We start from the raw sequence: 26,159 nt of genomic DNA on the forward strand, positions 1-26,159 counted from the left end.
TAAGACTACCAAGAGTAGAGAGAACACGGAACGGAGGAGCGAGACAGAAGAAAATGAGTGAGATGGGAAGGAGGGATTGCAGAGAGGCAAACTTACAGAAACATCTGGCAGAGAGCATGATGTAAAGAAATATGTACAGGTGAGCAGGTATTCAATACAGCCAGGCATACTTCCAGTTTAGCAGCAATGACCTGATAATTTGAGTATTATTCTTACAAGTTCTAGTTTCCTTCACATAATTCTCTATCAAAATATATATTAGATTGAATTTTTTTTAAGGCTTTTAAAGTCTAAAGTTTTTATTCTGAATAAAATATTGAAATTTGAAACCTCCACATCATTGCATTCTGTTTTTATTCACAATTTGTACAGTGTCCCAACTTTTTTGAAATTGGGTTTGTATCGCAAGCATGTATAAAACGGTATACAAGACAATCACTGCATGAAAAGGAGTGTTTCCCGACAGTTCACGTCAGCGCACAAAACCGTAAATGAAAGGTTTCCGCCTGTGTGCACTGGCGTTTCTAACTTCTGGAACACTGGCAGAAAGGACCTCTACATCCCTGAAAGACAGCGGAGACCAGGACAACTAGAGCCCCAGATACAGATCCCCTGTAAAGACCTTGTCTCAGAAGAGCACCAGGACAAGACCACAGGAAACACATGATTCTTCTGCACAATCTGACTTTGCTGCAGCCTGGAATTGAACTACTGGTTTCGTCTGGTCAGAGGAGAACTGTCCCCCCAACTGAGCCTGGTTTCTCCCAAGGTTTGGTTCTCCATTCTGTCACCGATGGAGTTTCGGTTCCTTGCCGCTGTCGCCTCTGGCTTGCTTAGTTGGGGTCACTTCATCTACAGCAATATCATTGACTTGATTGCAAATAAATGCACAGACACTGTTTAAACTGAACAGAGATGACATCACTGAATTCAATGATGATCTGCCTTTAAAGGTTTAGTTCATCGAAAAATTAAAATAGTGTTATTAATGACTCACCCTCATGTCGTTCCAAACCCGTAAGACCTCCGTTTATCTTTGGAACACAGTTTAAGATATTTTAGATTTAGTCCGAGAGCTTTCTGTCCCTCCATTGAAAATGTATGTACGGTCTACTGTCGATGTCCAGAAAGGTGAGAAAAACATCATCGAAGTAATCCATAGCCCCTTTCACACTGCACGTCGGACCCGCAATATTTCCGAAACATTGCCGGGTCGCCTTCTGTGTGAAAGCAACCACGTCCCGGGATTGATTACCGCATTGAACCCGGGTCGGGGACCTAGTAACATTGCGGGGTTCGACCCGGGACGAGCGCTGTGTGAACAAAAGCCAGATCTAATTCTGTATCGAAGTGATGACGCACGACTCTTTTACCGGCTGTTTTGAAGGAAGATCAACATTCACGACGAAAAAATAAGTGCAAACTGTAATGAAGCAGAGATCAGTTAGTTCCTCACTTTCCGCGCTGACGCCGAGATCGTTTGCTTGCTTCAGTGAAAGTATAACGTGCCAAGCGTTGTCGACTCGTACATTACACGTCACACGCTGATGTCACGTGACGTTACAGGATCTTCCAGGGTTGTGTGTGAAAGCACGCACATATACCGGGTCATCACTGGCAGTGTGAAAGTGCCAAATCTAGCGACCAGGGAACAATTGCAGGAACACTTTACCCCTGTATTTGCCGGAATGGCAGTGTGAAAGGGGCTCATGTGACATCAGAGGGTCAGTTAGAATTTGTTGAAGCATCGAAAATACTTTTGGCTCAAAAATATCAAAAACTACAACTTCATTCATCATTGTCTTCTCATTTATTTAGTCTTCTCTTAAGTGTCTGTTGTGAGAGAGAGTTCAGAACAATGCAGTTTAAGTGATATCCAGTTCGCAGACGAATCATTTGATGTAACCAGATCTTCTTGAACCAGTTCGAACTGAATCATTTGAAATGGTTCGCGTCTTCAATAAGCATTAATCCACAAATGACTTAATTAACTTTTTTAATGTGGCTGACACTCCCTCTGAGTTAATACAAACCAATATTCTGGAGTAATGCAGTTATTCGAACAGTACACTGACTGAACTGCTGTGAAGAGCGAACTGAAGACAACTCTAATGTCAACATAAGGACCATGTCATGTTTTTTCAGAAACTGCTGTTTTGCTTATAAATTTACATACCCCTAGTACCGAGATGGGTAAACTCTGCCCTGCAGAGTTTTGCTTAAACCCTGATCAAACTCAACTGCCTGTAGCCTTCTAGTAATCCTGAAGAACTTGATTAGGTTCAGGTCCGTTTAATTAGAGTTAGAGCGAAACTCTGCAGGACAGTAGCCCTTAATTCTGTTGATACACTTGTTTCTTAAGGGGCTTTCACACTGGCAGTTTAGTGCAGAACGGGGCACGGTTCGAATGAAAAATGCTAATGTGAACGATGTCATCTGACCTTGGTGCACACTGTGGTACCGAACCCTGGAGAAGGTGGTCTGAGTTTGGCTGCTCCCGAACTGTGGCGTGGTTCACGTGAATGTGCATGCAACACAGACTCGGGTGCGCACTTGTTCAGGAAGTAAAGTATCCCGGGCATGCCTTACACTGTCGACATCTTCTACGAGCAGAAGAAAGATGGCGTCCCCTGAATATGTGCTGAATTACACCTTGTAATTCACATAAACGCAGTTGTCGTTCACTATGCTGTGCATAATAGCACTAAAATAATAATTTTTGTTTGTTTGTTTGTTTTATTATATTTATGGATACATCTTATTAAAGTAGGACTCAGACACAAGTAGGTAAAATGAGATCTTTATTCAGACAAAAAACAGAGAAAGAAAAAAAAGAGCACCATGTGTCATAGAGGGGAACCTTGATCCAACATCGAAAGACATTTAGTTAATGAACCTGGTGCTGCTCCTTAAAAAATTCTACTTCAGAAAAGTAGGTGGCGCTACATTAATATAAATATAAAATGATGTACCATCTAGTGTACCATCTACCACCTAGTAGATCTAGTGTTCTTATTTTCCCTATCATGTTTTGTAATGTTCAATTTTGAGTCAGTTGCTCAGTTTCTCCACTTGATTTCAGTAAAGCATCACCGATTCTAAAGAATTAACGAATAAATTACATAAATGTATGAAATAATTTTAGCTTAATTTTGAACTATTTGAATTAAGTACAACAATACATTAAGTAAAACAACTACCAGATTAAATATGTGAGCAATAATAGACTTTCTGTTTGTTACTCTAAAGCTGCTTTGAAACAATCTGCATCGAGTAAAGTGATTTACATATGAATATGATTTGAGTTGACTAAATATATTTTATTTAACATTGTCGTGATTAGCAATATTTTTTTTGCATACATTTACTTCAATAATGACATGATAATTTTATCTGTGTAAATGACATGAACTAAACAAAAAAAAAAACATTAGCATACAACTTTATGATAAATTAGTAATTCGGTACTTGTCAGTTAGCCTGAAAATGTGAATCTCATAATAATATGTGTGCAGCATGTATGTACATGATCATGTTTTTTAGAAAAAAATGTTATGCGTGGTTAGTGAAAAACTAAAAATGTTAAATCACTTGAATAAGGCAATAAAACACATAGAGAACTTTGGTTCCCAGGATTTTTGAGAACTGGAGCTTGTAACCTAGAATTTTTCTTTCTAAACTATGTTAAAATCATCTTGTTTACTCACTCACAGAAAACAATATATCGATTTAAATTTTGTAAGACACATTTTTTTTTTAAACAAGGAATTATCTTCTTTTTTAATTACTTTTAATTAGCGGTTTCATCAGTTCATTCTGCTTTTATTCAGTTTAGCTGCAGATATAGCATGGCACGTCTATGAGAGCGAGATCGCTTCTCTTTCAGTGTGAAAACGTCTTCATCTCTATTTAACTTTTCCTCTCCATCAGCGAATGTTTCTGAGAGAAAACGCGCCAAATGTCTGTTTGCTAATGAGACAAACGCTACTTTCATGCATCTGATTATCAGATAAATCCCGCGCTCTTATTTCAAGATCGTTGTTAATGCTGTGGTTAATTTTCAAGAGTTTCCTTCGTATATTCGGTTCATCCGTATTGTTTAAACACATTTATCATTCAATGGAACTGTGTGTATGATTTAGACACTTACATTTCTGCTCCGTCCATGCAATAAATACAGCTGTCGACGGCTCCGGTAAACAACATTGACAAACTACAGAAAAGTAAAACTACTTCACATTAGCATTACTGGCCACTAGTCCTATAGATCACACGTCAGCTGCATCAAAGATGAACGGAGCGCGAGGGCAATCCTGTGACAGTCTCAGGCGGTAAACAGTGGAGCGCGTGAAGGACAGATAAGAGGCACCATTCACAAACAATCTTCAAGGTCTCCATTAATTGGTGCGTGTAGTAATTTAATGTGTATACATTTTGAAAGCATTGAATCACTATAGAATTCGCGATTCATTCAATTCTTAGCATTTTGAATCAATTACTGTCCGAGATCGGCGATTCACGATTCAAAAATCATGTTTCAAGATCGATGCATATGAATCGACAGGGTTTGTAATCGATGCATCGAGAAAAACGAGTGAATCGTTACATTCCTAATAATGAGCCTTTCAGTTAGCTTGTGTCACTGAGAGGGAAGGGTTACAAGAAAGAATGTGAGGACAAAATAAATGTATATAATTGTATCAGTGTTGAGTACTCGAGACTCGGACTCGGTCTTGGACTCGGTCTCGAGACCGTATTTTAATGGTCTCGGTCTTATCATGGACTCGTGTGCATTTTGACTCGGTATTGACTCGGACTTGAACATATTAGGAATCGGACTTATGCCCGAGTCCACTCGAGTCCCAATCAAAATATTGCATGATTATTACTGTATGTTAATGTTTATTTAAATTGATGTATGTTTGAGACATCCAATGACTGGTGATTTTCTTTTGACGTGAGACGTTAAGCCAGCGACACACTGGATGTGTGGCTCAAGCGCCTCAGCTGCGTGGCGTGTCTGTTTTTAATTCGGCTCCCATGTTAACAGGTTAGATCTTGCAGACTGCCTGCGTGAGACGCGCGGAAAACCCGTGCATGCTAGAAATAGAACTGACGCCTATTTTTCACGCGATACGCGTGCATGTTGGAAGCGTTTCCAGGCAAAATATACTAGGAAAATATGTTTATATGTCATTTTGTACACAAATACATATTAATTCATGACATTTTGATATTTGAAAGTCTATAGGTTGGCATGAATTCAGATATAAATGTAATTTAAAAAATAAATTAATAATGAACGATTTTCAAATATTGCACCTGTCAAACATACTCTATACTGTTAACAGTGTCCTATCAGTAGGTGTGTTAAAAAAAAAAAAAAGTTGATGTTGTCATGAAGACAAGAGCCTGGTCTGTCGGCGGTCTCCCTCTATGTCACCTACAGCAGCAGCAGTGCGCCAAGCGCCGCGTGCAGGCACGCTTCTGGTGTGTAAACACAGAAAACGCGAAGCAGCCACCACGCTTCTAGCACGCAGCAGAGACGCCACGCAGCCAGTGTGTCACCGGCCTTAATTTACCCTCCTGCCATCCGCCTGTGGTGATCCCGCTTTCCAGGAAGCCACATTGCTACATTATTTCTCTCAACTGTGTTATTTTTACAAAGTAGGACAAAATGGTCACAGAAAAAAAACAAATATCGTTTAATTAAATTATATAATGAATACAGACACAGACTGACTGTCTCAACACTAAACATCTCCCCCCAAAAACATGTCTGACAGAATGCATTGAACTTATATTGCATTTCATCCAGCTTTCTTCCCCTGGCACATACACACTTTTGCATGAAATTTTCCTGGACAGTCAGTCGGCTCTTGTGTGTATGCCCTCCGTAACTAAAAAAAACTTGTACTAGTGTGTATTTTACCCTGCATTAAAACGCACCATCCAGGGAAATTAGCATTAGATTAGAAAGTGATAAAATGGTAACTGTTGTCAGTCCCCGCTTCCTCTGCGCCAGTAGAGAGTGTTTTTAGTCGGGGTTGATTGATCATGAGACCACATCGTGCTTGGTTGGGTAGCAGGATGGTCTCCTCACTTATTTTTTTGAAAAGTAATTATGCCCATCTGTAATCTTCACAACATCTAAAGTGCACATAATCCAAGACATTGTAAGGATATTAGCAGTCATTAGTTAAGCTTCAAGGTTAAAAGTTATGTAAAAGCTGTTACAGTTGAACATTTACAGGTATAGTGGTACAGTAATGTTACTTGTACTAGAAGTGTTATGTGGAATTACAATATAGAGTCGTACAGTAATGTTATGTGTACTAGAAAGGTTATATGGATGTGTATAGTGGTACAACGATGTTATGTGAAAATGAGCACTTGATATTGACAAGTTACAATTCATAATACTAATAAAATTACCTTTACACCACATACTATGTGGCCCTTTTACCCTTTATTGTTTCCACCAAACATTTTACATACTCTTGAAGATTTCTTTAGGTCTTGTCAAAGATCCAATCTCTCTGGTCTCAGTCTTGACTCGGACTCGACCCTTTCTGAACTCGGTCTTGACTCGGACTCGACCCTTTCTGAACTCGGTCTTGACTCGGACTCGACCCTTTCTGAACTCGGTCTTGACTCGGACTCGACCCTTTCTGAACTCGGTCTTGACTCGGACTCGACCCTCTCTGGACTCGATCTGGACTCGGACTCGAATGAGCTGGTCTCGACTACAACACTGAATTGTATGTTTGTAGTTTATTTAGAATATATTTAATTATCCCACAACATAATTTAATATTCACTTGCAAGTGCAGATAAACAGTTTATTAGGAACAAAGCTGACTTTCAAACTGAATTCTTTGCACCATTACTTTAGTCACACAATCCTTCAGAAATCCTTTTAACAATCAGATTTTCTACAAAAAAAACAACAACATTTGTTAGTATTATAATTATTATTAATAATGTTGAAAAGAGCTGAGAATGTGTTTTCAGGTTTTTTTTGGGGGGGGGGGGGTAAATTGAAAGAACAGCATTGTGTTACATTTGTTACATTTATATTATTTACATCAAGCTTTTTAATGGTATAGCATTGTATACAGTATTGTTATTGAAAATTCATAATGTTTCACTTGATTATACATTTAGTCAGGAGTTATATTTTGGAAAAAGTCTAACTAGTAAAATGTTTACATGTTATGTGAAAACTAGTACAAGTATATAAATAAATAAAAAGAGACTTACTCATGTTTATGATCTCTGCTGTATAAAGCGCTTGATTCTTTTTTTCTGAGGAAATCCAAATCTCACATCCTCTACCAAATCACATCTTTTCAGGGTGAATTATGTCTTAATCCTCTCATCGCGAAGCAAAGCTTCATGCAGCTTCAGATGACACCTTTTAATATCCATCAGTGATCACAGTTAAACTAACTATCAATCACAACCATGCTGATATTCAGAAAGTAGTCTCGTACTCGTTATTAAATGTTGAAACACAATGAAAGATGAAAGCAGGAAGATCCAGAGCTGCAGAAGTAATGATTACAGACTATTGATCGCTAAAATCCTCAGAGAGGAAGAAAAATGACACCAGAAAAATGGAAAGACAGTGTCAGTGAAGGTGGTTGTGAATGTGTGTAGTTGTGTGTTAGTTACAGGATCAGAGAAAGACACTGTTCCTCTGTCATAGTCCAGATTCACTCTCACATAATCAAGCTGCTGTTCAACACCAAAACCACAATCAAAAGACCATCTGTACCTCACACACCAGACATCATTGTTAAAGAAAACACTTCCCTTCCTCCGGTTTGATGCTGTTGTTACTCCAAGAATCCAGCTTTCACTTTCTTTAACCTCTACATGCCAGCAGTGTGTACCTGAGTTAAAACCCTCTGAGCCCAGGACACAGAAATAATGTCTAAATCTCTCCGGATTATCAGGAACAGGTTGTTTGTCTGCACTGTTTCTCACACTGGTCAGATCATCAGACACGACGAGACGTGGTTCTGCAGTGTTTGGATCCAGAATCACAGGAGCTGATGAGACACAATCAACAGATGCTGTTATTCTGATGTTCATACTGTATAATGATCAAGAGTCAACCCAACACAGATGATTATGAATTATGACACTCATCCTATTGATCAAACACATCAGACATTTTCCTCTCATCACTGTCAGTCATTGTCTGTGTGATTTATCAATACTGAAAATTAAAGTGACGCATACTGAATAGAGATTACTTTGATTTACACTTTATATTCAATTATAGTGAGAAACTGTTTTAATACAAAATCTTACCTTTAAACAGAACTTTACACAATTCTTTCATATTCGAGATGATTTATGTAATAATGCAGAAGAAATAATGTTCTTATCCATCTCATTTTCACCAGCGTTTTTCTTGTATAAATCACAAAGCTCTTTACCTAATGCTGCCTAATTATTAAAATAATAAATAAACAGTAGGTATTTTCCACGATAATGCAGTTAAATAATAATACTATAACTAAATCTTTTAATATTAGTTTCATTAATTAAAATAAGCTTAAATACTATAAATAATATTTAGTAGATAAACATCTAACAATTAAAATGAACTGTAAATCAGAAAAGTTATTTTGGCAACTAATTGAAATAAATTAACTTGAAGTATTAAAATGACTAAAACTGAAATGAAATTATTTATACAATTATAATTATACAAATTTATAATTATACATATTAAATTTGAAGCTAAATAGGACATTTTTAAAGCAATAAAACAGGATATATCGCCCTCAGAAGGGCACTTTGGATTGAAAACAATAATGGCCACCATACTGAAGGGTCGTTCCAAACCAAAGTACTCAAAACTGGCCACATCAAAGGGCCCTTCAGAATGAAGAATTACGAAGGATACAACTGATGGACACTTCGGGCTTCCATGATCCTTTGTGCAGATTGTTTGGATGATGACTTACTACTACTACTACTACTACTACATGACAACGCCTCCGTGTGGGCACGTGATGATGACGAAGAAGGGCAAGAAACAGTTGTTTGGTCCCTTTCAACTTTTTGAAGCTCTCCGAAGGTAAACACTTTGAAGGGATTAGGGCTGAGGGATGGGCCCTTCCGAATGGAACGCAGGGAATGCCTCCCGGCTGCTGCCACCATCTAGCAATTAGTGAGGCACGTCAGCCAGATAAAGGTAAAAAGGGCCGGTCTAAAGACTGTGTCTTGTCACTGTGTGCGCTGTTACAGTACAGACAGGATGGTGTTGGAGCCTGGCGTGTCTATAACATGCGCAAATACACAAAGAATTTGTTGTGTTATGATTTTTGGTTTCTTGGTTTAGGCAGGCGAACATGGTGTAATATTTGCTGTCGTACGATTTCATAGTGAATGCTCACATGGTCACGACTCGTACCATGTAAGAACAATTATGGCCAATCCAAGCTTGTTATGAGCACCTCCCGACCTCCCAATAATTTTCAAACATGTCAAAAAAAATTGGACGCTGTCGGTTTAAAATCCGTGCAGAATCTGCAGTTGAATGAGATGATTTGGTGTTCCATCTGAAGTTGACCAATCAGAAAATGACAAAACCCACATATTACGTATGTAAATAGTCTATGTAGAATTTTTTTAGTTAAAACAGCTCTATTTTTTATGTTATTCTGAATTGAGCCAAATTTGCTGTTCAGCTTTATGAATGAATATTCCTTACTCCCCCTGCAGTGCATATGCAGTTTGCAGCACGGACTCGTGCTTTCACACAGGACGTCTTTGCAGTCCGCTACTGATCCACGCCGGTTTAGTGTATAATAAGCAGCTCAAGCAAGCAGCAAAACATTTAAACACAATAATTAGCCTACTTTTCTTGTTAAAATATTTAAAAATCACCACAGACAGAAACAGTCTCGTGCATTTTGCATTTGAATTTTTATCACAAGCAATCCCATGGGTCTTAATGAATTTTTTTTTCTGCTTCCATAAAAGTGAACATATATATTTGTTATGTTGTACCAGTTTGGTTTATTACCATGGTCATGGTTTTCCTTGTTTATCTAAAAGTGCTCTTTTTCTTGTTTTAACCCTTTGACACGTACGATCACACCGGTGTGATCAGTCTTGGCTGGTCCCTGGAGCGTACGATCACACCGGTGTGATTAGAACGTTCAGTAAATCACGTGATCAACTGCTAAATTCAAAATTTCAAACTTTAGCTTTCACTGCTTTCCCGCTTTGACTGGCACTGAGCCAGAGACAGATGTGCTCAGCTACAATTATTATCACAACTGTTCAATGTATTTTAATGTTTATTTTATGTTTCATTCACTTTAAAATACACTACACAATAACAGAAATATATGTTGTTATTGCACACTCATATATATATATAAATAACAGTAAAAGAACATTTTAAACATGTAATATTAATATTTATTCAAGTCAAACACATACCTTGTAGATAACAGCTGTTTCACAACGCAAGTGTCAGCGACGCGTGAACAGCGGGTATTTTTTCAGACGTGCGTGCATGTTAATCAATGAGTGCATTCACTCCAGAAGCAGCGTGTGAGCGTCAAGCAGGAGCGTCGCGTGAGATGCAGTGAAGCGGGGGTTAGTCATATATTTCGGGAAACATGGATGATCTTGCATGTTGTAAATCCAGCAGGCTCTAAGTCCAACTCTCCATCAGTGTTGTAAACAAATAATGGCGGCGCCCATAGCCCGTCATGTGATAACTTACCGATCAACAAACATGTTTTTTTTTCTTAAATTAATACCACATTAGGAGTTAACTTACATATATTTAACGATGTTAATAACTACAAGTTTGTAAATATTTTGTATAAAAAAATAAAAATATTTTAACTGTCATGGATTGCGAGTCTTTTTTTTCCCGCTGACAACTGATGTAAAGCTGACGTCACCGTTACCTCACAATCGCCTTTGTTGTAATTTAAAGAGACAACTTTAATCCAGCTCACCAACATAAGAGAAAATGACAGATAATACATTCAAAAGAAGAAAACTGACAAATGAGGAAATTGAGGAATTTTTTTTTAATTCTGATGAGGAGATTTTTGACAGCGAGGCAGAGAGTGACAGTGATGAGGATCTTCCCCCAAATCTTGAAGCTCTGGACAACTTTGAAGACGAAGAGATGACACCAGTTCCTAATGAGGCAGAAGAGGTAACATTAAACTCATTGTTGTGGAAGGCAACCAACCTTTTTTATCCTCCTGGCCCAGGCAATTTTAACAACCAGCACTGTGGTGTGCAAAATCCACCAGAATCACCCAGTGAGGTAAATTGTTTTAAATTGTTTCTAACGGAAGATGTCATGGGAGAAATTGTGGAGGAAACAAACCGCTATGCCTCTGACTTGCAAGAGAAGGAAATGAAAGGGAAGCTGGTTAAATGGGTTCCAACAAATATCCCTGAAATGTACACATTTTTAGTGTCAGTTCTCTTAATGGGTGTGATCAAAAAACCATCACTTCGTGATTACTGGAGCACAGACCCCATGCTCTTGACCCCATTTTTTGGGTCTTTGTTCTCACAGGATCGCTTCCTTCTGCTCCTCCGCTGTCTTCACTTTGCAAACAATGCAACAGCAGTTTCCAATGACCCGCTGAAAAAAATCAGACACATATTCACTGCGCTCACCTCCTCTTTTCGTCGCATTTTTGTGCCATACAGGGATCTGTGTGTGGATGAGTCTCTGATGAAGTGGAAAGGCAGGCTGGCATTTCGTCAGTTCATTCCATCTAAACGGCACAGATTTGAGATCAAGTTTTTTGTTTTGTGTGATGTGCTAACTGGTTATGTGGAGGACATGATCATTTACACTGGATCCTCCACTGACATACAACATTACCCAGGACTTGGGATTTCTGGGTCCGTTGTGATGACACTCTTAGCACCTTACTTAGGCAAATGTCATGTTCTATATGTTGACAACTGGTACAGTAGTCCCATACTTTTCCAGCACCTCTTGTCACTTGGCACTGGAGCTTGTGGGACCGTGCGCGGACACAGAAAAGGGATGCCAAAGTTCACCTGCAAGATGAAAAAAGGTGAGGTGGAATTCAAAGAGAATGGGTCACAGTTGGCAGTAAAATGGCATGACAAGAGGGATGTTCATGTCCTTACCACAGTCCATCCAACTGGTATGGCAGCCACAGGCAAGCTGGATCACCTCACTGGGCAACCAATGATGAAGCCAGTCTGTGTGCTGGAGTACAACAAAAAGATGGGTGCAGTTGACAAAGCTGATATGATGACTGGTTTTCATGAATGCACCAGAAAGTCTACCAAGTGGTACAAGAAAGTATTTTTTCATGTACTCGACACGGTTTTACTCAACAGCCACATCGTCTACCGGCAAATTACTGGTGAGAAATGGATACAAATAAATATAAACGAGATAAAAAGTGCTAACATTTTTAATTAATGTAATTTAAAGTGTTAACAAATTCACAATAATAAACAGACCACACTGTCACATACTAATATTTTCTCCTCACTTCCTATTGATGTGCTCTACTATGAGTAGGAAAGGAAATCACCTCCCTACAATTCAGGACGAACCTGATGAGAGGGCTGCTGGAGGAGTACAGCACACTGCGAGGTCCAACCAAAGGCGGGCGTCCTGCCTTGGACACTCCTCTGCGCCTTACAGCCAGGCATTTCCCATCTGAAGTCCCTCAGACCACTTCCCAGGGCAGCAAGACCAGGCGGCACTGCAAGGTCTGCCTCTCCAGCACACGCAAGGGCAAGCAGAGGCGCCTCACCAAGCACATGTGTGTGCCATGCAACACTCCCTTGTGTGCTGTCCCGTGTTTTGAGGAGTACCACACACTGAAGCATTATTAAGCCTGTAAAAAGTCAAAGTATATTAATTCATGATGATACATTGTTAATTATTATTTATTGTAATCATATTAAGTGTGTAAAATAGTTTGCTTTAAACAAAACCATTTATTAAAAGTCAGTATATTTATAGTTTTTTGTTTAATATTTATTGTACATAGTTGTTTTTATATTTGTTTACAAAGCGGATATGATGACTGGTTTTCATGAAGCATTATTAAGCCTGTCAGAAAAAAGTCAGAGTAGCCTATATTAATGAATTTATGATGATACTTTATAATTTATTGTAATTATATTATTAAATATAAAAGGTACCAGTATGTATAATATAGTTTATTTTAAACAAAAACATTTACCAAAAGTCAGAGTATTTTTACAGATTTTGTGTTTGTTTATGATACTATTTTAATTGTTAGTCATTGTAAATATATTTGTTTTCTGTTTTGTAATAGTGATAATAAACGTTTTTGTTTAATACAAAACTGGTATACATTTATATTTTTTCTATTTTTACATTAATAAAACATACATGAAGCCCAAAACACATTCTTTTTGGGCTATATGCACAGCTGCACTACTTCTACAAAAAAAGTAAAATCTACATTGTATGACATCATCAAATTATATTTCCCTATACAAACATTTGAGCAAGCTGATAAGTGAGGTGTGACCATATAGTAATATAATAATTGTATAGACTCACACTTCACTTATTAGCTTGCTCAAATGTTTTGTAGGCTAGGAAAATATCATTTAACAATGTCATACCATGTAGCTTTACTCTGCTTAAACATGGCATCTTTTGATTTGCTTTGCAATTGAGAGATATAAAACTCGGTGAGCAATATACTAAAACAAACAAGAAAATTGATTTAACGTCAAATATGTGCTTTGGTATATTCACGTTATGTATAACGTATCAATTCAACTGAACCCTGACTTTACCTCCTGAATGCACGGATTATGAAACATAAAATTAACAACTAAATACTAATACTTACCGATTGTCACGCGGCGTTTCTGGGGGAGATGCACGGATTGTCACGCGGCTGTTCTGGGGGAGATGCAAAGTACCATGTGCAAGCGAAGTTCACAGCAGTGGAGGGGAGGGGGTGGGGGCAGCAAACAGAACCATTTCAACCATAGTCGGTACACGCTAACAAATTATTTGAGAGGTTTTGAATAAAAAAAATTAAATAAAGCGAAATATTCAAGCTACTCACCTGCAGACGGTTATCCATCGTGTGCGCGCCATTTTGACTGAAATGTCACATGACAAGGTTCATGCGTCTCCATGGAAATTAGAACGCGACTGATTGCAAAATAACGGTCGCAGAAAAAAACTCACGCCAGACTGCTGGTCTGACTATTTTAGAACTTACGTGCGAAAAGGTTAAAGCTAGCCCAAAACCCATGTGACTGCGTTTCCATGTTAATCCATGATAATTTTTCCCACGAACAATGCACTTTCACTTTAATTCAGCGCCTGCAGCACAGCAAAAATAGACTCAGTATGTTAACAATCGCTAAACTGCTGCAGACGACGCACCACTCCTTGAAGCACAGACGGACACCTGGTGCAGCTGGAATCCATTAATACGCACTGCAGACAGACAGTGCAACAGGCGTTACAACGTAACACCAGAGTACTGCTGAGTGTTACCCTTACCACATGCAACATTGTAAAGGGTCCATCTGAAACAGTGTCGTGCGGCCGCGGCGCAGCATAAAGTTAATTCCAAACGCTGAGTAATTAAAATACACCTGTATGGAGGATTATTCAAAATTAACATCATAAAGAAAATGTAAACCGGTTTTCGGTATGAACCGGTTGACCGCCCAGCACTACTTGAAAGCATTTTTTTTTTGCTATCCAGAGTAGTTTAACTTTGCCACTATTATCTCCCTATTTAGTGTATATTTTTGTTCCCACTCCCATAGGCATCCTCTTTGGCCTGGCGAAGCTGTTTTAGTTTTTTACTGTACCAAGGTTTGTCATTGTTAAATGTTAAATAAGGAGCCTGTCCTCCAACAAAAAACAACCATATAGGTCGTTTGTGCAAGCATTTGTTATGACCTATATTTACGTTTTAAAGTTAAACGCCCTCTAGCGGGCGTAAAAATAATGACAGTATCGCGTTGCGTCTGTCGTCATGAATTGACGTAAAACGTCATTACAAATCAAAACGCAGGTTTATTTAAATGCAATGTGTGGGCGTTTTACACCGATCTCACAGTATTTCCTACATATTTTACTAGGTGGCTTATTTGTTCGAATGACCACACCTAACCCCACCCCTAAACCTAACCCTCACAGAAATCATGCTAAATTATGATTTATTGAGCATATAGATTTTCATGCAGGTCCGTTCCCTGGGATCGAACCCATGATGGCATGATTACATATCAAGGTATAACGCAATAATCTACTAACTGAGCTACACGAAACGCAAACCAGAGGGCAAATAAAAGAGTACAAAACATTAATATGAAAACGATCTTTTGCAGATAGGGGCGCAATTGTAGTATACGCTCTGATGGGTCGTATTTCAGGGATTTGGACAAACGACCTATACAAGCGTATTGGTTGGAGGACAGGTTGTAAATAAGTCTTGGTGGGTACACACATGTCCTCACAGAAACTGATGTAGGATATCACGGTGTCATTAAGCTCTTCCAGATCAGTAGGTGCAGCCTCAAAAACACTTTAATCAGTAAGTTTGAAGCAGGCCTGTAAACTTGCTCTGCTTCAACAGTCCATGTCTTTACTGTTTTTACTACAGGCTTAGCATATTTGAGTTTCTGCCTGCAGGCTCGTAGAAGAACCAAAGAGTGATCAGAGAGTCCCAGAGCTCCTCGGGGGACAGAGTGGTATACATCATTTAAAACAGTGTAGTAGTGGTCCAGTATATTGCCATCTCTGGTGGGTCACGTGATGTGCTGTCTATATTTAGGCAGTTCACGGTTGAGATTGGTTTTATTAAAATCTCTGAAAATGATAATGAACGCTGCTCGGGGTGTGTGCTGCATTCACATGCACATCAGGAGGAATGTACACACTTACCAGAATAAACGGGGAAATCTCCTGCATCCAATGAAAAGACTAATGAAATGAAGTTAATTAAAAAAGCTTCCAAAATTGGGCAACACATCTTCTTTAAAACTGTCATCTCTGTACACCAGCCTTCATTGATATAAAAACATAATCCCCAGCCTCTCGTTTTCCCCAACGTCTCGGTGAGATGGTCTGTTCTGAACAGCTGGAAGTCTGGGATTGCTCCATTCAGCCAGGTTTCCATGAAGCAAAGCTTAGCGGAGTTTAAAAAGACCTTGTTTGTGTGGGTTAGGAGTTGTAGCTTTTCTGATTTGTTTGCAAGGGAGTGGAGATTCGCCAGATGAATACTCAGCAGCAGAGTCCTAAAACCGTGCTTTTCGAGTTTAATGAGCATGCCAGCATGCTTTGATTTCGACATCTTCACAAAGTAAGCTGCTTAAGCAAGCTGTTAGATGATCTGGTTCTTCACACATAATGCTGAAATCTGTCAATATTGCATCATTTCGAGTGTGTGTGTATGCAAGCTTAGATGTTCTGCATTCAGACTCACTGTTCTGGATGATGCCCTGCATCTTCTTCCAGACTCTGAAGGGCAGGTTGCCCAAGTAATGCGGCACATTAATCAAAGCTCCAGAAGGTGTTTGTGGATCTGGCTGTGATGCAATCTGGGCTCTGGAAGAACATTCAGGAACAGAACTGCAGTGGCTTTTGGATCGGAAGCAGAGAGAGCAGAGATACCAGCAGATCACTCACCTTTCCATTGAGACTGGAAAATCCTGCAAAACAATCACACCATTGATCATAAACAACTCAATCAATCAATCAATCAATCAAATGAACTGAAATCAGACCTTCACAAAGCAGATGTCACTGGCTTTCATCATCTCCTCCATGTCTTTGATTGTGTGTGAAAGAGCTGAGATGTGTCTGTTCATCTCCTTCAGCTTCTCATCCATAATCTGCTTCTTCTGCTTCTCTTCCTCCCTCAGTGCAGTGATTGCAGCTTCTTCTTGATCTCTGAGAAACTGATGAAGCTTCTCAAACTGCTGTTTAATCTGATGCCCTGTGTGCTTAGCTTGAGACTGAAAACAAACTATATTCACTTCAATCGACAAACATCAACACAATCACAATTCAGATCTGAGTTAAACTCAGACACCTACATACAACAGATCCAGAAGCAGATGGATAATTGTCATTTACTCAATCATCTGGAGTCCATATGGAGTATATCTTAAATATAGTGGGTTTTTCCATCAATACTGAAACACGTGTGAACTGCAAAGCCTATTTTACCTACTGAATAATAGTTACGCTTCAAATGGGCAACATCACGAATCTGGAAATGGATTTCTCCCAAATGAGAGAGCCCAACATTACCTTATGTTTTGCTTTAAATTATTATTATTATTTTGTTTTTTTATAGCTAAGCCTACATTATTATATGCTGCAATTAAATGTATCCATTAGAATTATATATTTTTTATTAATGTTCTGTTCTGATAAATGTATTACATTTAAAGGATTTGTTGTAGAGTGAAGGGAACTAAAAATATCCTGTCGGTAGGCCTACATACAGTATTGTTCAAAATAATAGCAGTACAATGTGACTGACCAGAATAATCAAGGTTTTTCGTATATTTTTTTATTGTTACGTGGCAAACAAGTTACCAGTAGGTTCAGTAGATTGTCAGAAAACAAATGAGACCCAGCATTCATGATATGCACGCTCTTAAGGCTGTGCAATTGGGCAATTAGTTGAAAGGGGTGTGTTCAAAAAAATAGCAGTGTGGCATTCAATCACTGAGGTCATCAATTTTGTGAAGAATCAGGTGTGAATCAGGTGGCCCCTATTTAAGGATGAAGCCAACACTTGTTGAACATGCATTTGAAAGCTGAGGAAAATGGGTCGTTCAAGACATTGTTCAGAAGAACAGCGTACTTTGATTAAGAAGTTGATTAGAGAGGGGAAAACCTACAAAGAGGTGCAAAAAATGATAGGCTGTTCAGCTAAAATGATCTCCAATGCCTTAAAATGGAGAGCAAAACCAGAGAGACGTGGAAGAAAACGGAAGACAACCATCAAAATGGATAGAAGAATAACCAGAATGGCAAAGGCTCAGCCAATGATCACCTCCAGGATGATCAAAGACAGTCTGGAGTTACCTGTAAGTACTGTGACAGTTAGAAGACGTCTGTGTGAAGCTAATCTATTTTCAAGAATCCCCCGCAAAGTCCCTCTGTTAAAAAAAAAGGCATGTGCAGAAGAGGTTACAATTTGCCAAAGAACACATCAACTGGCCTAAAGAGAAATGGAGGAACATTTTGTGGACTGATGAGAGTAAAATTGTTCTTTTTGGGTCCAAGGGCCACAGGCAGTTTGTGAGACGACCCCCAAACTCTGAATTCAAGCCACAGTACACAGTGAAGACAGTGAAGCATGGAGGTGCAAGCATCATGATATGGGCATGTTTCTCCTACTATGGTGTTGGGCCTATTTATCGCATACCAGAGATCATGGATCAGTTTGCGTATGTTAAAATACTTGAAGAGGTCATGTTGCCCTATGCTGAAGAGGACATGCCCTTGAAATGGTTGTTTCAACAAGACAATGACCCAAAACACACTAGTAAACGGGCAAAGTCTTGGTTCCAAACCAACAAAATTAATGTTATGGAGTGGCCAGCCCAATCTCCAGACCTTAATCCAATTGAGAACTTGTGGGGTGATATCAAAAATGCTGTTTCTGAAGCAAAACCAAGAAATGTGAATGAATTGTGGAATGTTGTTAAAGAATCATGGAGTGGAATAACAGCTGAGAGGTGCCACAAGTTGGTTGACTCCATGCCACACAGATGTCAAGCAGTTTTAAAAAACTGTGGTCATACAACTAAATATTAGTTTAGTGATTCACAGGATTGCTAAATCCCAGAAAAAAAAAATGTTTGTACAAAATAGTTTTGAGTTTGTACAGTCAAAGGTAGACACTGCTATTTTTTTGAACACACCCCTTTCAACTAATTGCCCAATTGCACAGCCTTAAGAGCGTGCATATCATGAATGCTGGGTCTTGTTTGTTTTCTGACAATCTACTGAACCTACTGGTAACTTGTTTGCCACGTAGCAATAAAAAATATACTAAAAACCTTGATTATTCTGGTTAGTCACATTGTACTGCTATTATTTTGAACAATACTGTACATAACAATATTAGGCCAGGCATTATTATTTCTGAATGTAATAATGTGTCAAAAAACATTTCCTCTTACAAAAAAAAAAGAAAAGAAAAAAATTGCAGCAAATGAAAATAGGTAATTAATCAGTGGAAATTTGTTACTGTGGTTAAAATTACGGACAGAGTATGGGCCTAATCTAGGCAATGTTGTTAATTACTTGCAAGTTTTGTGTATGTTTTTATCCATTTTTTTTTTTCATTGCATCTGCATCACATTCATAACCTGCCTCCCTCGTTGCTCAGCTTTGGATGATTACAAAATACACACAATAGCCTAAGCCACTTTGAAGCCCTCCTGTTATTTTTTTTTATTTTTTATAGGCTACGTTATGAACATAACATGTCAAACATATTGAAAAACTTTATCCATGGATTGAAGGCGGAGCGTGTTTCTGGTATCAGTGCGTGCAGATCGGAGTGATCATTAAATGCTCTGAGTGCGGAGGGGAAGTTGTTGCTGCTCACAGACTCTGCTGCTGAAACGAAGACGACTGCGGCTGCACAAGCACAGCACATCCACCTAAAATCAACCTGCAGCAATGCTCAATCATCGACTCGCCAAGCTTTATTTTTTTAATAAAAAACTTTTATTTTTTCTATATTTTTTAAACCAGTGGCATAACGAGATGGAAATATAAACTAGAAAATATATTAACAGGTCCTCCGTCCATGACACTGACTCACTGCTGAGCTGCCAGTTTTAATCTGAACAGCTCTTAAAGCTGAGTGGATGGTTAGATGCATGACGGACTAGTATTAAAAATAAATAAATAAAGGTCTTTCCAGCATTAAGGTAATAACATTACTATTTTTTTTTAAATCATCTGGTTGCAGTTATAAATTTGACTGCTGAATGAATGATAAAGAACTATATTAAAACTCGTTTCGTAAATTTTTCTTCGTCATTTGATATTGATTTAAAAATCTGTTTAAATCATAAACCAGTTTTTTAAATAGGCCATATGCTATTTCCCAACTTTAAAAGCAAGTAAATAAGGCTCCCTTTAAAATCACTTAAGTTGTCAATTACTTAAGCTCTTTTTTTAAATCTTGTGTATTTTGTTGATTATAATGAGAAAATTTGAATTTAATCGTGAGGACGTTTCAAAGATTTAATCGTGCAGGTTTAAATTATTCGTTTCTTTTTTTAGGCTAATTAGGCATAAATAATGGGAACTAAATTATACAGTGCTTCACGTGTAAACATGCAACAATTTCTTAATCAGTTTACAGACAAATGTCTTTGTCCCAATACGTTATGTCAAAATAAAGGACAAGTAACGAATAACAAAAATGCATGCTGTTTTATTAAAGAAAAAAATATTTATATTTAAAATATAAATTAAAATATAGGCATAATATATTAGAATATTGACATTTTGCATATTAATCCATGTAGCCTACCCCCCTAAAATAGGCTATTTTAATAGGCACTTATAATGCTCCGATGCAAAGTAAACCACAATTTCTTTTGAATAATATAACGCATAATTAATATAATATAAATAATACTGCACACCTTTTAAATGTGTCAAATCTAAAATATAGTTTAATACCATGTAGCTTAGAAAATATAAGCTCAGACTCCGGGAACAGGCTTGACATTTATCCTGCTTGAATTCGTTCTAAGAAATACACATAACTTCATAAATACCAAACTTTCATCTGTGAATATTAAATATTTAAACTATAGTGTTTTTCTTTCATTTTCCCTGACTGAAGCAGTCAAATCTAACACGTCAGTGAGGCAAAACTGACGTCTCCTAGCGAAAATGTGTTTGATAACTTGTGGTTAAAGCGCCACTCAGCGGTCAAAAGCTGCAAATGCACCTTACATCGCCGCGGCAGTAAAAAGGGCATTTTGTATGTCTACCGACTGTATATACATACTATTATAATGAGAAGACCATTATACTAAAATGCTATGAATTTTTAGAGTTTTAGCTGCCGTGTTTCTGCACATTGTTACATGAAGAACACGTCACAAAAGGAGTTCGCATTCAGAGCCCGCAGATATGTTCATGTGCATTTGGGCTCTTTTTGCAAATAGCCTTTAAGTCTTACTATTAATGTTATGTTGTATAAAAAAACAAAGTGTATTCTATATGAAATTATGGGTTGATTCCCATTGATTAAAAATTTGCTATCAAATGCGTCACTCTACTGGTCATCTTCAGTGCGTGCAGCTCAAAACAGAAATGTAGAACATTAACCTGCTAACGTTTTAGGCTAATGTTACAACGAGAGCACTATTGTAAAAAAAAATAAAAATAAAAATATTGTTATGGTTAAGTGTTAGCTATCTGTTCATCAAAACATAAAACATTATTTACCCCGTATATATCTGCAAGGTGTCCCTTACAAATTTTCCCTGTGTGTTAACATCAGTATGTTAGTCGAATGTCTGAATTATCTCGTGTTAATGTATTTTGCCCCGTCCCCAAACAAATGATTCAACTATCAGTCAAATATCGGCAAGATTAGAAAATTCTGATTCGATTTTCACCCCTAAATACTGCACACCGATTAAATGTGTCAAATCTAAAATATGGTGTAATACTGTGTAGCTTAGAGAAAATATAAGCACAGGCTCAAAGGCTTGACATTTATCCTGCTTAAATTTGTTCTAATAAATGCACATAACTTCATAAATACTAAACTTTTATCTGTGAATATTTAATATTTTAACTACAGTGTTTTTATTTCATTCTTCTTGACTGCAGCTGTCAAACATAACGCATTGGGGAGGCAAAGCTGACCACTATTTGCAAAAATGTGCTTTGATGCACTTGTTTGATAACTTGTGGTTAAAGCGCCACTCAGCGGTCAAGAGTTGCAAATGCACTTTTCAAACATGCGGCGGCGGTAAAACCGCAGTTTTGGATGTCCACCTACTGTATATAAGATCATACCTTTATATAGTGATCTACAGGTGTAATAAAAATGACTCTGTATTCTGTTTCCTCACCTTGATGTGCTGAAATGTTTCCTCAAACTCTTGTTTAATTCTTTCATTGTGTTTAACTTTCTCTTGTAAGGACTTAATAGCTGATTTGAGCTCCTCCTGGAATTAAACAAAAATACATTAAACACCAGATTGCAGGGAAAGAACAAAAAGACGATAAAGTGAAACTAATTACTATTAAATTTACTAATTAACTAATCATGTATTGAGGGTGGAAGAGAGCAGTGTTCATTGACTCCCCTACAACTCCTGCCTGCACTGAGACTCAAATCTGCAACCTTCGGGTAACAAGTCCAACTCTTTAACCATTTGGCCACAGCTTCCCCAATATGGTCATATAATGCAGTGCAAAATTATTTGCCTGATTACTTCTGTTTTTGTGTGAATCTCATAGTAAATTAATTCAGAAATTATACCCTGCCATAAAACCAACCTGAGTGAACACAAATCAGTTTGTAAATCGAAATATTGTTTTTAGCAAAATAGCTATCCAATACCAACTGGGCCTGTGTCTTTATTTGCTACCAAAATTACTAATTTGCCAATTTTTTTTTTTTATAATGGGGTTCAGATCACTGCAGTCCTCTTCAATCAAATAAACTTTTAAATAGCCTTATCAACAGAATCTTACCTTATATGACGAAGCCGCTTCACTGATGGGTCTGAATTTATGATTGTCATGTTGTTGTGAATCTCTGCACACTAAACACACCGGCTGTTTGTCCTCCAGACAGAAGAGTTTGAGTTTCTCACTGTGTAAACTGCAGATCTCCTCAGATCCTGATGAATGGCTCTCGTTTTTCTTCTTCAGGAATGACTCAGACAGATTTTTTAACGCAAGATTACAAGGAGAATTATCTCTTGAGGATCTTCTCCTGCAGACGGGACACTCCTGGGTTTTCTTGATTCTCCAGAACTGCTTAAGACACTCTTTACAGAAACTGTGACTACATGATAAAACAACGGGATCCTTGAAGATTTCACAGCACACAGGACAAGAAAGCTCTTCTGCAGATATAGTTAGTGAAGCCATTTTGACTGTTTGAGCTCCAGCAATCTGAATTTTACTTTCACTTTCTGAATGATGCTTTCAGAAATGAATCCCCAAGAGAATCACAAAGATCTGCTGTCTGTTCAGAGACAAATAAAGTGCATGTAAGATAAAATACATAAGTGACGGAGATGTTGTGTATGGCAACAAAAAAAAATCTAAATATATTGTTGCTTGTTCAGCCCTTTCTGAAAAAGTGCACTTCACGAGTTCTCCCTTGCATCTAATCTGATAGCAAATAGTAGGCATATTTTGGCATGCTGTCCTAGGGGAGGGGTCCGGGCCCGGAACATAGCCCGAACACAAAGAACTCCCCAAAAGAAGCTTAAAGGCATAGGATAGCGGCCAAAAAGCTAAATTTAGTTGCCCCCCAAAAAATGCTTGCTTAGAAGAGAGAAGGCTTAGAGTGACCGGCAGAGCCCATGCAGTGTTCGATGAGACCTGCGACTCGCAATGTCTTACTGGCGAGCCCTCCGTGCCGCTATAAGAGGAGCACAATGGCAGATATCAAATTGAGGGACCGGAAGGGAGAGTCAGCTCTACTCCATCGGGAGGGAGATCGCTGACCGCCACTGAGCATGCAACATAACTCAGATGGGGGGCTCACTCTGCAACCGAAGGGAGCTGTTGGTCATGCAGCGCAACTCAACAACAGACGGAAGGCTTAAAGGGAGAGCCATGTCTGATGCTTAATAGGCGAGGAGATTTGTAATAACGGCTGGAGAGCCCTTACTTTGACCAAGGAGCGCTAACTGACTGCACTGGGAAGGAAAGCCTCTGATTAATCGAGTTAACAACATGATTTAAAATGCTGATTTTTTTAATTTATTAGGGCTACATGGGCTGCCTTTATGTGGAGTTGATCATACTTGATATAATTTTGAAAAGTGTCTGATGACCAACAACCGAGGGCCTCTATCTGATTTTGTGACAGGCCCTTTTGAGCTGCTGTAGTTGCTGACCGGCTGGAAAATTTTCTGCGGATATGTCTGATTGAGCAGATTTTAAGAGTTTTTGGTAACAAAAAACGTGTAACGGGATGGTTTGAGTCGTCGAAGAAGAGAGGATCCAGCGCAGATTTAGATTGAGCGTTCCAGAGATGGACAGAAGAAAAGAGAGCCTGTTAAAAAAATGTACATGTAGTGGCCTTTCCTTTCTTGGTCCATCTTACTTTATTTAATGAAGTAAGCGATAGTTTTGCTATCAAGTATAGACAAATCAGAGATTGTCAGGTGGAGTTTGGGGTTAAATTTAGGGGTTATTCCAGAGTCTGAGCATCTCAGAAAACAAAAAAAGCCAATTAAAACATTGTATCTAGGAAATTGCTGCGAGAATCTGAGATTTGATGGTATTAGGCACAGGAAGTGGTTACAGAGTGGCAGAATAAAGTATACTGAGGTTTGGTTTATAGAAGGAAGATAAGGAGGGGGCGTAACCATTTGCAGAGGCAGCCTCGCTCACGGATTAACCCCTGGTGCTTGGGGAAGAACATAGGAAAAGGAAAAGAAAGACAGAAATTAGGGAGGACGCCAGTATGCTTGCTTGGGCATCTGCAGCGGGTGCTGCTGGCCATTGATGGGGGAAATTAAAAGTGGAATGTTAGAAGTAGGAAGATGTGAGGGCATGAAGCCTGGAGCTAAAGTGTAAAGGCGTATGCTTAGGGCTGGCAGGTTGCGTTGGAGAATACAAAAAAATCCCCAGTATAGGTCTTGTATATATATATATATATATATATATATATATATATATATATATTATAAAACATAATTGAACTGCCATACACTATGTGAACAAGTGAAGCAAAAGAGACGTCATCAGGATTTCTTCAGGTAAAACTTTTAACAAACTGTATTCAAAAACGAACTTGCTTTAAAATGTTAAAATATAATGCAATAAAATACACAAGTATTAACAATAAAATCCCTCATGTGTTTTATTTATTTCTCTTTATTTGTCTCAGAGTAAAAATTCTAAAGAGCTGCCGTTTTTTTATTTATTTGTATTATAATTTTGTTATCTGGTGCAGTTGACTGTGGCTCAATCATATTAGTGTTGAGTTGCTGTAGATGGTGAATGTGTAGTGTGTGTGAGAGCTTTTAGTGTGGGGCGCGGCTGCAGCATTTGCTGAACAACTAACGAGCAAATCTTTAATGAACACATTAACACACCAGGCCTACTGGATACAGTGAGAAATTATGCCAAACAGCTCATGATGAAGGTTTTTTCATTCTTTTTAGTAGCTGACATTTAACAGTGCCATGCAATAACAGCTAAATCGCAAGATATCATTGGTTTTGTTTGCATTATTCGTTTACATAAGCTATTGCCAATATTATAATTTCAAGCAACTACAGAAACAAAATGTACTAATAGAGATTTAATTTTTTAGATTTGTATTTAGGTTGGTTAGTTAGTACAGAGGGCGCGGCTGCAGCTCCGAATCATCTGAAAAAACCATAGACTGTATAGGAGAAAACTGATGCATATATAAAACTGTTGATAACCCATAAAAATTCATTTGTAAATGATTAGATATATTACAAAACATTAGTTGATACATTTTAGTTCTATTAAGCTTTTGCCTTCTAAATGTTCTAATTTCATGCAACTGCAAAAAATAATAAGATGTGTATTTAAAGGTTGGTTAGTTAATAAAGTTGGTTAAATTGAAGTCTTACCTGATCTGTGCGTGCCTCACCAATGCTTTGCACATTTGAAACCGAAGGAGGAAATGGGACTGATGTAGAGCACGTACTGTTTAAAGCGTGATAAGTGTGTGTGTGTGTGTGTGTGTGTGTGTCTGATGACTGAGATGAACGGAGTCTCATGTGAATAAACAGCCCGCCGTGTCTACATTATAAACTCTGACCATGAAAACAATATTTTCCAGGCAAGATGGTAAATCTTTTTACCAAATACAAGGGGATCTCCATATGTATGGAAATCTTTATTTTATTTAAATCAC

The 26,159-nt window shown here is 38.1% G+C and overlaps 2 protein-coding genes and 1 long non-coding RNA gene across 6 annotated transcripts; 1 reads left to right on the forward strand and 2 right to left on the reverse strand.

Annotated features, from left to right (window-relative positions):
• Nucleotides 1-6,054: 6,054 nt before the first annotated feature.
• On the reverse strand, nt 6,055-23,273 carry LOC127953396 (E3 ubiquitin-protein ligase TRIM35-like). Its single transcript, XM_052552632.1, has 6 exons — nt 22,775-23,273; nt 22,147-22,242; nt 16,795-17,025; nt 16,697-16,719; nt 16,494-16,615; nt 6,055-8,057 (listed from the first exon to the last, which is right to left on the reverse strand). The coding sequence occupies exons 1-6, from the start codon at nt 23,174-23,176 to the stop codon at nt 7,564-7,566; spliced, it is 1,368 nt and encodes a 455-aa protein (XP_052408592.1). The 5' UTR covers nt 23,177-23,273; the 3' UTR covers nt 6,055-7,563.
• LOC127953377 (piggyBac transposable element-derived protein 4-like) lies at nt 11,015-13,243 on the forward strand. The gene is made up of 2 exons (XM_052552604.1): nt 11,015-12,410; nt 12,572-13,243. The coding sequence occupies exons 1-2, from the start codon at nt 11,015-11,017 to the stop codon at nt 12,889-12,891; spliced, it is 1,716 nt and encodes a 571-aa protein (XP_052408564.1). The 3' UTR covers nt 12,892-13,243.
• Nucleotides 11,061-14,266, reverse strand: LOC127953452 (uncharacterized). 4 transcript variants are annotated; one of them, XR_008153167.1, is made up of 7 exons: nt 14,112-14,260; nt 13,890-13,937; nt 12,607-12,893; nt 12,169-12,250; nt 11,894-12,075; nt 11,683-11,783; nt 11,061-11,189 (listed from the first exon to the last, which is right to left on the reverse strand). It is a non-coding gene; the product is annotated as an uncharacterized LOC127953452 (long non-coding RNA). The 4 variants fall into 4 exon arrangements; XR_008153170.1 differs by having other exon boundaries at nt 11,945-12,075; nt 13,890-14,261; XR_008153168.1 differs by having other exon boundaries at nt 11,683-12,075; nt 13,890-14,266.
• Nucleotides 23,274-26,159: the final 2,886 nt, after the last annotated feature.

Source organism: Carassius gibelio, chromosome B3 (assembly GCF_023724105.1).
Source record: "Carassius gibelio isolate Cgi1373 ecotype wild population from Czech Republic chromosome B3, carGib1.2-hapl.c, whole genome shotgun sequence".
In the NCBI taxonomy this organism is placed as follows: domain Eukaryota; kingdom Metazoa; phylum Chordata; class Actinopteri; order Cypriniformes; family Cyprinidae; genus Carassius; species Carassius gibelio.